The sequence below is a fragment of the Rhamphochromis sp. 'chilingali' genome, assembly GCF_963969265.1.
Source record: "Rhamphochromis sp. 'chilingali' genome assembly, chromosome: 16".
Lineage (NCBI taxonomy): Eukaryota > Metazoa > Chordata > Actinopteri > Cichliformes > Cichlidae > Rhamphochromis > Rhamphochromis sp. 'chilingali'.
Genome location: NC_137943.1, coordinates 20,898,958 through 20,911,913, shown reverse-complemented (window position 1 = coordinate 20,911,913; position 12,956 = coordinate 20,898,958). Strand labels below are relative to the sequence as shown.

Below are 12,956 nucleotides of genomic sequence, written 5' to 3'. Positions count from 1 at the left end.
TTCCCTTCCATTCAAGTTTCACTCGCAACAACAGGTAACCTGGCTGTACATTTCATTCTAAATCTCTCCCACACACGCTACTTTGCATTTCAAACGCAGCGACTTTTTCCTCATAAATAAACATGACAGGTGGGTAGCAGGTGTGAAATGTCAGAGTAACAAGGCTCATGATCCGGTCAGTGCGGTGTGACGGCTGTCTTTCACGTGGAGGGATGAGCGGATCCGCGGCTCTGATTGGCCAGGCGCGCGCTCTCCAGAAGGCGCGCCGGGCTCTCTACTTGTCATTACGGTTGCACCGATTCACATGCCCACGAACACGGCTGGGCACGGCAGTGTGCCTATCTCCTCTCGGACTTGCACATTATTCAGACCAAAAGTGGCGGCTCGCACTATGGATGCTACTGTTTATGAGATCATATTTGGAGAGCTCGGGGACCTAAATTGTAGTTTAATAGAGGCTTTCCAGGACACTTTTTGGGCAAATGCTTCATTGTCATTGCTGAGCACTGATGGTAAGGCGGAATTGCTTCATTCTCCTTCCTCAGTATTGAGATGTTTTGCTGTTACATCTTAAAGATAGAAAGCTAAGCGTCGACCTTTATCTTTTATTTTATTTTCATTTATTATGTTTCCCCCCTAAAAGGTTTATATTGCAATGCCACAACCGATGAGATTGGAACCTGCTGGCCACGGAGCAGCACTGGCAGGATTGTAGAAAGACCTTGCCCTGAGTACATTAATGGGGTGAAGTACAACACAACGAGTAAGTCTTTCCATCGTGGAAAAAAGTTCCTTAACGTGTGGGAAACTGTGGAGCATTTTGTGGAAAATTATTTAGACAGTTGTGGAAAAAGAAATAGCGCAAAGCAAAAGAGCGCAACATTAGCAAGTGCGTTAATTACAGCAAGACTTCATGAAAAAAATGATTTGTGCTGCAAACAACCGCCCGTTAATATAAGCAATAACAAACAAATCCAGCAGCTTAATGATCTCTCATTTAGCCCACCGTCTTATGAATTTTCATTTCTACCCTAATTAGATAATTTTTCCACAGGCTTATTATTAGTACCCCCCCTGTGTTCACAAGTAAAGCGGCATAGACAGCGAATCAGTGATCATTATTAAACCTCCTGTTACAGGAACAGCTTCTTAAGAATGTGCGTGTGTGCTTTTCACTTAAAGGGCAAATACACCTAAGATCGCTCAAATCTCTGCTTCTGTAAGCTACTTACATGTATGTGAGGGCATCTCTTGGTTTGATTTTACTGGAGGGGGAATTTTGTTTGTTCCAATAGACAGCTGGACAATTTGGCATTGCACTGGTGTTCCAGTATCAGCAGAGAGAGTGTGTGTGCGAGAGAGCAAGCAAGGTGATCTGCTGTAAAATTGAGACTGACTGCCCATTAGAACTATTGTATAACTGTTATCATAGCAGCACCGTCTAGTGTCCAAAATAAGAGAGGATATGAAACAATGAAAGCCTCCATTGGGAGGAGGTTGCGGTGGATGGATGGGTCTACTAAACATTGGACCTTAATACTAGCCTGCTTTCTTTAAAAATCTCCTTATCTTAAACAGGTGTTCAGTATTCACATGCTCGACTTCTAACAGTTAGACTGGGGTTTGAGATTTGTCTGGTGTGACCAAACAATGGACTCTATGGACGCCTTCCACTTGGGCTGCATCATACAATATAAAACAGCATAATATACAAAACTTTTATGTGTAAAAAGTGTCATATTGTGATATCACTGCTATAGCAATGGTTATTGTGCAAATTCCTTATTGCACAAAACAACAAGACACACCCAGACATTTAGTAAAAAGGGAGATATTTGAACATCTTCCAACAAAGCACAATACTTAGCAAAGTATTTTTCATCACTTGATGTGAAAACACACCATGAAATGCAAGGAGGCCCAAAAATGGTATAACTGAGCATCATTGTAGCACTCGCGGGCCTCACTCCCTATGACAGGAAGCACAAATGGTAGAAATTACCAGTGCTGCTTCATATTTTTTGGGCAAGTATATGTAATAATATGATGTCAATTGAAATGGTGGAAAAACAGGACATTAAGCAAATTGTTTGACCTAAGTAACAACATCCCAGGTAGAAAATGTTTTCAGCTTCAGTTTTATTGTGCTGGTTGCTGATTAGATACAAGTTACTTTAATAATTGCTTAAAAGTATCAAATAACTGTGTGTCCCCACAATCCAAATGCAAACCACCAAAATTTCCACTGAAACCACTAACCAGGCTCCTTTTACACTTACATTTGTCTTATGCTGCATCACTGAATATAATACTGTGCCACTACTATTGCACTGTGATATTTCTGCTGCTGGGGGCACCTTGTTTCAGTAGAAGCACACTTTGAATGAGATCGTCTGTCATCGATGACAGCAGCTCATTGGAAATGAAGGACAGAAAATGTCCATTATTTTGTTTGCACAAATAAACAGTGCTGCAGGCAAGCTGCAATCTCAGATAAAACATTGTTGAGGATTATTTCTCTACATCATCAGAAATATAATTCTTGCAGATGTCTTTGAAATATCATGATACAATTTTTAGGCGCCCACCCCCGTCCCTACCTGCGTGTCACCCTGGATCACTCAGCTCCTGTAGGCTACTTATCTCCAAAATGCAACTCTAGTTCATAAGAGCTTGCGGAAATGACTTATCTGGTCAATTTCTTTGGGGGGAGGGTGGGTGTGGGATTTCAGAATAATACTTTTCATTTTGCTTCTGATTTCAACAATACGCTAAGAGGATGGTTTTAATCTGCTGGCTTGACAGGCTGAGCAGTTTCCAAACTAATCTGTGTCAGCCAACAGTTTAGCTAAGAGCTGAGAACAGCATATCACAACTCCGCCACCCAGCACTGTCACCTTATGTAACTCCTGTGTTAGTCATAAGGCTGATGAACTTGTTGCCGAGAAAACAGCACCATTCATTTCACAAAATAACCGACCTGCACCAAGTGTGAGTGTCCAGAGTGTCCATATCTGGACTTTTCATTTAACACTACTGTTATCTCTGTAATAGACTCAGGTGTAGTGTCATTACCCACCAAACCTCTGATACACACCCACAATCAACTGCTGTCTGATCACCTTTGATTCAACTTTGCTCTGCTGCTGCTTAGTATTAGCTGAACACGCCTGTTGGTTTGATCCACCAGTGTGAAAAGCATACCGAAAAGCATTGAGACACCTTGTCCAGTGAAGGTTTAGATAGCACCCTGGTGAGTCAATATTACATTTTTATCAGGCTCAGGTTTAGATATTGAGGCTGTAATATACTGACTGAACTGTGTGAAGAGTTTCCCGTTAGATAATAGGAGAAGTACAAAGAACTGTACAGCTGCAGTTTCCTGCATCACCCAGGAGTGAATGAATACAGCAATCAAACAGTAAATAAAATATTGTTTGAATGTTTGTCTCAAACATATGTGCAGTTCAGAAATTAGATAGAGGAGGTGACAGATTTTTCGCCCTTGCGCGAAAAAGTTGATGAGTAAGTTAATTACAGGGATTGGTTCTTGTGACAGCAGAGATTACAGGTTTTATTCTTTCACTGTCACCAACATTTGTAATTACATGGATTGTTATATTTTTAACACAGATCTGACATGTGACATGTGCAGCTAATACGCTTTGAAATGCTTGGATTATCTTAGCTATGTAAACAAATCTTTTTTTCTTCTTCCTGTCAAATCAGGAAATAGACTTTCAGTTTTTTAGGATGTCAAACATAAAACAATGCATTTATTGTTGCAAGTCAGACTATTAAAGAAGCCAAAGCAGAATATTTAATAGATTGCGGTTCGACACAGCAGGGAGGCCATTACAAAACTCTTCACAACTGATAGCTTAACTGCAGGATTCTGCGTGTTTTCACAGCAAAGTGATGTGACACCAGAGACAATGTAGGTGATTATTCTCATCCTCCTAGGTCACATTAGCAGCCCTCATTTGCATTCAGGAAAAAAAATACAAATTTTAAACCACAAAATAGGTCAGACTAAGAATAGAAGTAGGCCCTAACATCCCATGAGCAGGTGTTAATTAAAACAATGCAAAAAAAAAAAAAAGAACTGTGAAAATGCAGCGCAGCAATTTGCAAACTGAAGCCAAACAAGATGTGTTTTAAGCCAATCACTTTGACCACATGCCTAGCAGCAGCCATTTGCCCAGCATATATCCAAGAGCCAGGTATTTCATGCTTCTATACAAGCCTGCATATTAGAAATGAATGACCCAGGATATTTTAAGGAGAATCCCTTGCGGTTTGTACTCCCAGTTGTTGAACAGTACAAGATATAAATGCCACATCTTGCTTGAAACCGTGTAGGTTTTCTGTGGTGCTTTCAAATGAGAAGCTGAGCAAGTGTAAAGTAAAAATGTTGCGATTCTTTTGCAAAAATTAGAAGTTTAAGAGGCTTAGCGGGGCAGTTCAGGTAAGTAGCTATAAATTCTTTTCCATTTCATCTGGCTTGTATAAATATTAATGTCTGCGCAGAGTGACTTAAGAGCATTTATGCATTTTTAAACTTTCCTCTGTTCATGTTTTTTTTCTTGCAGCGCATTTATTCGTTCCTCTGGTTTACATGAAATGAAAATCGCCACCGTTGGGCCACAGTTGTTAGATACGGTGTGCTTTCTAACGACTATATGATGTGCTCTCTATCAAGCCTCAGGCAAAACAAGCAGTCCAAAGCAGTACTGAAGAGTGGCACTAGTGCTGAAGTATTAGTTTTGGAAGATAAATAAAAAAATGTGTGACCTGTATGCTTTCTCTGTTCACCCAGAGCACAACTTTAATTATTCAGTGAATCGCTCATATTGTTCTTGTAAATTCACCTCCTCCCAGTGAGTGTGTGTTCATTCTCACATAGGCGACATCCTGTTAGCACATAATGTACCATCCTAGTCAACACAAATCAAAATCAGGGCAGCTGTTTCTACAATAGAGCTCTATTGATTCTCTTATCAGGATTAATAAAGTCTGAGACATATCAGTGCTGCTCTGTGTATCTGGTTCAGACTGACAGTGGAGAGAGTGAAGCTGATGTAGTGTTGCATGTTGGGGGATACAGCTTGTCTCTTTATTTTAAATCACAGCTAATTCTGTACCTCGCCTTCTGGAGGCAAACATGACACTAATATAAGGTGGTGGATAAATATAGACAGGCATTGTTAGTAATTGTGAAACTGGTATTAGCACAGTTTTTTTTGTAGATGTTCCCTATTAAAAATTGTTTAAGAGCCTATGGTGGCAGACGGACCCATGAGCACAAGTCTTAAAATGTAGAGCAGATTCTCAGGAGGACTGGTTGTGTGACGAGGAATGTGTAAAAGAAATCCTGCCTTATTTGTCAAAAGCTTACTCACTGCACAGCATGACCAAATGACTCGCTGAAGTTTAATGACAGTTCAAATGGCTATAATGGCTGTTTTGCATCTTCTTGTCTGTGAGCTGTCATGTCCCCACTCAGAGGAGAATTAATATGAAACTCATTTTCCTTCCTCCTAAAGCTCTGAGAAGAAATTGGAGAAAATTACATGTAGACAGTCAACGCTCATTGTTGCATTCACTTGTTTAGGTGTTCCCAAATCACAAAATGTCTTATTGTGACACTTATCTTACTGATGCAATCTACCTCATGTGCATTTTCTAATGCCGAGAAACATGCACATGCGTCTGCCACAACTTGTGCTATTTTTTCTTTGCTCAATCTGATGACGGCACCACAGGTCTCTGCAAAATACCTCTCCTACTGCGAATTCTAGCCCTTTGAAACCTTTGATCCCCTTCTCCACGGTGAGACTGAGTAAGAGGTTCAATCAGCAAATTCAGGACAGTATGTGTTGCAAACATTTCACTAGCCATTGCACACCAAGACCCAGAGGGGGTCCAATCAGCACCAGCCTTCGCTGGCTGCACTCACCACAGATGACACACTAAAGTACCGGAGACATTTTGAAGCTACCAAATAACACAAATATCTGCAAAGCATGTCATGATTATTTATTATGGTTTATTTTCTTTTCATTCCTACTTCTGTGTTCACTCGTAAATCCAAGTCCTCCTTCCAAACATTTTCATTTTATCATTTCAGACCAAATGACACATTTACATCCATATGGCCTGAAAACTGCATTCGTTTTAGTGTTGCACTTGTGTCTCGATAGATGCCTCAAATTAATTTTCCACCCTCATCCTCCCCACTCTATCTCAAAGTGGCGTTTTCACACATCCAAACTCAGACCATGGACCGCCTTTCTTGTTAAAAAAGTCTTAAAATCTCAGTACCTGTTAACAGAGGTAACAGTTTTCTCAGTTGTATACCACTGAGACTCCTGCAGTGCAGCTGCCACCCATGAAGAATTGTCAGTTAACCTTGCATCCTTCTTACTGTCTCCTCCTGGAGATGCATCTCCCTGTTGTTCATAACTGTCATCACACTCTGAATTGCGAGCCAGCTTTTGTTCGTTACTTACTATTTTGAGCCGTGCATGCGTACGTGCAAGAATAACTAGCTACTGGGGTATCAGGGATGTTCATTTTTGGATTCTTATTTTACCGTTGCTGTCCAAAGTGAGAAAATGACCATATGTCTGAAATCAAAGAGAAGAGTGCAGCACTGCTGAATACATCAAAGGAAAATCGGTCACATATCTCATATCTGGGGCTGCATTTTACAAATTTCCTCGATGTTAAATCCCCCAGGACTGAGGCGGGGATAACACATATGTGCTTAATACCATATGTTTACACCTTTGATTCATATAGGACTAAGGTTCATAAATACCTTTATCTTTTTTTTTAAAAATTTAGCTAAAGCTTCATATTGAAGTGTGAAAATCTTTTGGCTTGACAGAATATTTTTTTCTCCCCACAAATCAAAACATGTGGTTAATTTTTTTTTTTTTTTACAAGAAAACAAAAAACATAATAAAAATATTGAAACAGTAAAAAAGACATTATTCATGTGACATCATAGCTTTTTTCTATATTGACACCAATATATATAATCTTAATCTAAGCTTAATATTTCAAAATTGTAAACACTGTATTGTGGGACCAAGAGCAATAGTGTTTCCTCCAAAACATATTGGATTTTATACTAAATCAGCCTCAACATTAAAGCAAATACACCCACACGTGGTTGAAACAGCTGTTACCTGTCAGCGCTGCATGCTGGCAGCAGATCCTTCTGGTCCTATTTATGGCTGTGCAATTAATCAAATTTTTATTTGAATTACAATTTTACCTTCCGCTGATTATTAATGTGAGGTAGCCTGTGTGTAATGATGTTGAATACCTCTGATTTCAGTATTGAACAAAGCAACTGTCGTGGTTTTTGCCATAACAGTCATATAGTTTGCAGGCTTCATCATAACGGAAATTTCTGAGTAAATGCCTTGAGCTCTTTTGTTTTGTTTCTTGAGGCAGTCCTAATTAGTTTTTGCAAATTGTGGTGTGCAGTGGGAAAGCACCTTCTGTCACGGAGCGGTGTTGCAGCGTTTGGTGCGGGTGCTTGGTCCGCATCAGTGTTTCGCTTGCTGATGAATGTCAACAACCAGAACATTGCACTGTTACAAGATTATAAATGGGATTTAATTCAACTGTCAGTGATTTTACTGTTGTGACTGTTCTGTGCACAGTTTTGCGTGTGGAAAACAGAGACCGAAGAGTTAAAACTCAAAGACTACAGGACCAAGACTCGATTGTGGCAACGGTCAGACTGAAAAGCCATTTTGTTATTTCACTGAGCAGCTATAAACAAGTCTTTGGTAAGGTTGTGGCCATCCTTGCATACTTTTCATTTTTGTACTGTGGGGTAATGTTCTCACTATCCTCCTCATGCCGTCTCTGTTTCCCGGAGGGACATAGTCTTAGTACGTGGGTTTTTGCTAATTTTCTCTCACCAGCTGGCTTCAGTGCAGCTGCTGAGGGTTGAAAGCTTGACAGCAAACAGGCACAAAAATTTTGCATTTGCAGTTACAGCTAATATGTCAAGAGGGCATGGAGAGAAGAAGGAAAGCTTAAGAGCCACAGCTGTAAGTAAAAGATTACCCGGTATCTCTTCCTCGGGCTCTGCTGACTTGTCTGCTTCAGTGGTCATTACTCAAGGCTTTTTAAGCTATTCAGTCGTCCTTGCTAAACAAGAGGAGACACCCTGACAACCCTACCCAATCTCTCTTTCATAGCAAATGTTCATTGTGTGGTACTTATAAGGCATGCCCAGTGAAGCTACTACTCGTGATTTTATGAAAGCTGAAAGTTGATTGTGTTTACTTACTTACTTATCGTCAAATTCTAGCACTCTAGCAAAACCTCTCTGGTCTCCACTTCTCAGATGTGAGTATTTGCTGGTTTCCTCAGTCTTCTGATGTTGAACTGATTAGTTCTGCCCTTTTCCCAGCAATAAACAGCCACAAATAATAATGCTCACCAGCCTTTGACATGTTCTCAAACAGAAGTGGTCAGATGCTTCCTTTATTTTTCTCTTCCCATAACCTTCCAAATCTGTATATTCAGTTATGAAGCTAAAAAAACAAACAAATGGAAATCTTCACTTGAAGGAATGGTAATGGTTGTAGGCGCTCTGTCTCCCTCCTGGTGCGTGTGTGAAAATTAAACAAAATCTGTCCTCTTCTCTCATGTTGAACTGAGAAAAGTCGGTTCTTTAAACTTTAAAGTCGGACTGAAAAAATGATCCCAAGCACTGAGCACATTTGAAAAGAACATATGGTACGGGGAATAAACAAGTTAGACTTAATACTCACCACATTCAGTATGCACCGATGTGATCATTCTCATTAGCTCGTTTCTGAAATTCATTGAAGCGTCTAAAGTGAAGTAGAGTGGCAGTCATAGATTCTCTCTTCCTCCCTTCATAAGGGATTCATTCTTCAGCTTGTCAGTACTGTGTACAATCTACTTGTTCGACATGATGAACCTTACAGAAGTGCTCAGTAACCTTCAGCTGCCTGCTATTACCTACTCCGAGGTCTTTGTTTTGCTTCGCCTTAAAACTAAATGAGCTGTCGCCAAGCCAGTGAAGCAGCTGATTTGTTACAGACAGCTAATAAATAGAAAGTATTAACCTCTGATGATGATGGGCGACACTGCAATAAAACAAGCACCAAAATAAGCACTACTTTTTCTCTCATTTGTCATACATGTCAGCGGCTCCAAGCAATCTGAACTCGGGGACAATTGAAATTATTGACAAGAACTAAAGATGCCAATAATGCCTTGACAGAACAATGCAGATTTTGATTAATAAAAGAAAACAGACCATTTCTTTCACTAGCAGGACTGAGCGTTCATAGGCTGCGTACGCCTGTTATTAGGCACAATAGGGCTTAATGGTAAAAGCTAATATTAACCTGCAAATGTTCATAAATGTAAACTCAGATAACTGTATCACCAGCATCATTATTCATTGGATCTGGGTGGGGCTGAAAAAACAGAGCAAATACATGAAATATATTTTAAAGTTCTGTCTGGACTAAAGTAGGAGACTGAGCAACCTTTCCATACAAAACTTAACAAATGTTAGTTTTCTGTTTGCATATTTCTGTTTCTTCACGATGAAATATACAGTAAAGTGCAAAAGTCTTGAGCCCGCAGTACAGAAATGATGGCAAACACACTGCCAGTGCAGTAAAAGTATACCTGGATACAAAAACACAGACACACACAATGGAAATACTGTTACTCGTGGATTAGCCTACCGAGAGCCCAGATCTTAACATTGCTGAAACAGTGTGGGATCATCGTGACAGAGAACAGAACAAAAGGCAGCCAAGATCCAAAGAAGAGCTTTGAAGGAATAGTTTCTAAAGGACATTCAGACTACTTAAAGAAATTACAAGAAATCTGCCTAAGAGAGTTCAGGCTGTGCTGAAGAATACTTGAAAGTAATATTTTTTGGTATGTCCACCTGTTCATACCAAAATATTCCCTTTTGAGCCTTATACACTGTATTTCCATGACCACACACACGTTTCAATAAATCATTTCACCTCAATTCCTGCTTTTTCTGACAGAATATGAAGACATGAGTACTGTACATGCATATAGTTTTTGATTCTATTATAGGTAATGTACTAATGGAGTGAGTAATTATATATTAAAGTAATTATATACTTATTAGAACATTGCAAAAGTCATGATATACTGGAATGAGCATGTTTGAGACCAAGAGTTTCCTTTAAATTCCTTTAAATATCCTTTGAATTCATATAATTTCTGGATTGAAATGAGGCCATTTGTTATAAACATGTTCTGTACAGATTGTTAGCATTTAGTGATTATTTCGTGATGTATCCAACCCACATCTATCTAAGACGCAAAGCAAATCTGCCTTTTTTGTTTTAATACAATGAGCAGTGAAGGGTTTTATAGACTGATTTCAGTGTTCCCCCCCCCCAAATAATTCTATAAACTGTATAAATTGTAAATGAGACTTTATGGCCTATATAGAATAATCAGATAACGTTGTTAGATTTTTATGACAAATCATTGCCCAAACGTTGGCTTTTTACTAAATGAAGTCGAACTTTAAGAAACTCAAATTTGATTTTTGCAAGTGAACTTTTAAAGAAAGACGTTCCTGCTCTGTGTATTCATCATGGATGTAGAGTAAAGACATCAAAGCCAAAGCTTTTAGAGTAGCCCCATATGTCTTTTGTTGATTAGCTCAGTGGGGCTTGTGTGGTTAGGTGGCCCATGAGGCTGAGAGTTTTCTCTCTGTAAACCTAGTGAAGCGTTTCTGCAGCCACATCTCCAGCTGTTGTCAGCTGTAGGAGGAAGAGCATGACACTAAGGCTTAAAGTCACTCTGAGAAAACACCAAGGCTACAGTGGGATTTTCGACTCAGACAGATTCCCTGCGCTAAATTTAAACATCCATGTGTTAATGGCTTTAGTACATATTTACACAAGTTGTTTTTCTTATCCATGGTGGCTGTGTTCTCAAGATCTATGTTGCATTTAAGCTATAAGATCTGTTGTACAGTAGAAATGGATGACTAATTTTGTCAGCAGAAATATGTCAGGAACACTTCTGCACAAGCCTGTGTGCAGCACAACTGTGCATGAGCTACTGCTTCCCTTCGGCTGTTCCCTTTATAGAAGTCATGAGTGTGCGTAGATTTCACACGAGTCTGATTATAAAACAGAGATATTCACCGCAGTCTGCTAAATGGGTGTTTGATTTATAAACTTTAAAAGTTTGCATTTATTTTTCATTTTAACAGTGGCAACATCTAATTTTTTTGTTCGGTAAAAGATATGATATAATACTTGAACGCAAACACTGTTTTTTTATCAAGCTGGTGACAGGCCTTGCACTAAGGTGTTGATTACTGGTAGACATAAATGCATGTGAAAACAACAAAAAAGCTCAGTGCTTAATGGCACCAAAAGGGCCTTGTCTGCGAAGTGAGTTTAAATACTTTGTGATGTATCCTTGACTTTGATCTAACAAAGTCTGGGCTTTTAGTAATGTCGTAGAATGAATCACCCAGAGATTTATTTCAGGTAATCCAGCCTCAGAGTGTGCTGATAATGCCAGAGAGCCAGAGACTGTTTTGATTTGAAAAGGATCAGCACCTCTGACAAAATGTATAACAGAGTTAATGTGACAAGGACGAGACAGTAGATTTTTGGAAAGTTGTTTAGCTGCCATGTTGTCTTTGATCAAACTGAGGTCAACGAAGGGCTTCGGAACAGCTGCATTTTAATGCTGACATGTCAGTGTTGACGGGTTGGGCTCACTGGAGACATTTTATGATCTGAACCACCGGTGATCTGGGTCAAATATAATATTTTGGAAGCTGGAGGCAGTAAAATATTTTTTAAAATAAAAATAATTACTTTTTTTTAAGGCAGAGAATGCTTGCTTCCTGCTTTCATCAGCACAAGTCAATCACAAGTGTATTCTCTGTGTGTTTTGGGCTGACATACCATTTAGGCCAACTCCTTGTGGCAGACATGTGATCAAAAGGAAAAAAAATGCCCTTTGAAAAGGACTCATTTGCAAGAGAAAAAGGGCTAGGTCAGTCGCTGACACATAAAAAAAGCACATGTGATGCTATCCCAAAAAAGGAAACCGTCCTGACAATGTTAAACAAGCAACCTAAAAACTCATATTATAAAACAGCTGCAGACAAATAGTGTAAATACATATGAAAATAATACTATGAAGCCATTTTCGCAGTTATATAGCATCTGTTTAAAACCATGTCCTTGTAAAAGCTTACAATATTAGAGAAAGAACCCCACAGATCCAGAGATAACCTGTGTCCAAGCATTAAGATGATAAGAATTTCTGGAACCAAAAGGCAGGACAAACATACTCAGGTTGGCAGTGACTCAAAACAAGCTTTTAGTGCGAATGCTCAAGTAGCTGTATGTGGATGCGATGGCTCTTTGGAGAAAGAGCGTGCAGGCTCAGAGAGCAGAGAGGCAGACAGAGGATTGATGGCAGCGGCAGATAGTGTGTGGTGTGGCAGCCTGAGTGAGAGTGGGCAGGTGACTCTCCCGTCACTCCTCCGTTGCTGTAGATAAACTGACGAGCGGAAGCTTGGGTGGGCAGGCAGGGAATGCGTTTGTAAGTCTAACCATCGCAGAGTTCAATTGGTTCCAACCAAAAGACATACTCAGAGTACAAGGCCTTAGCATAACTACCACAGCAGCAGTCAGAAAGCTGAAACGAGCAATGACTGCAGACAAGGGCATACTGCACAAAATTGAGCGCTTGAACCACATGTGTGCACACTGATTGGAGTGGATCCAGGAGAGTGGGAGATGGAGGGCGCCGCATAAACCCTTACAAACACAGATGCAACACAGCAGAGATGGAAAATAAAACACGAGTCAAAAAGAAGAGGGGAGAAAAAAAAGGACACATGGGGGGGAAAGCAATGG

At 39.8% G+C, this 12,956-nt stretch overlaps 1 protein-coding gene across 1 annotated transcript in view; it reads left to right on the top strand.

The window, feature by feature from the left end:
* Window positions 1-304: 304 nt before the first annotated feature.
* Window positions 305-12,956, top strand: part of LOC308383289 (corticotropin-releasing factor receptor 2) — a gene marked incomplete at its 5' end in the record, with an annotated part of 41,723 nt that continues 29,071 nt past the window's right edge. Inside the window, 2 exons of the mRNA XM_080861157.1 lie at window positions 305-512; window positions 644-763. Coding sequence (XP_080717283.1) covers window positions 305-512; window positions 644-763 — 328 coding nt within the window. The remainder of the gene's footprint in view (window positions 513-643; window positions 764-12,956) is intronic.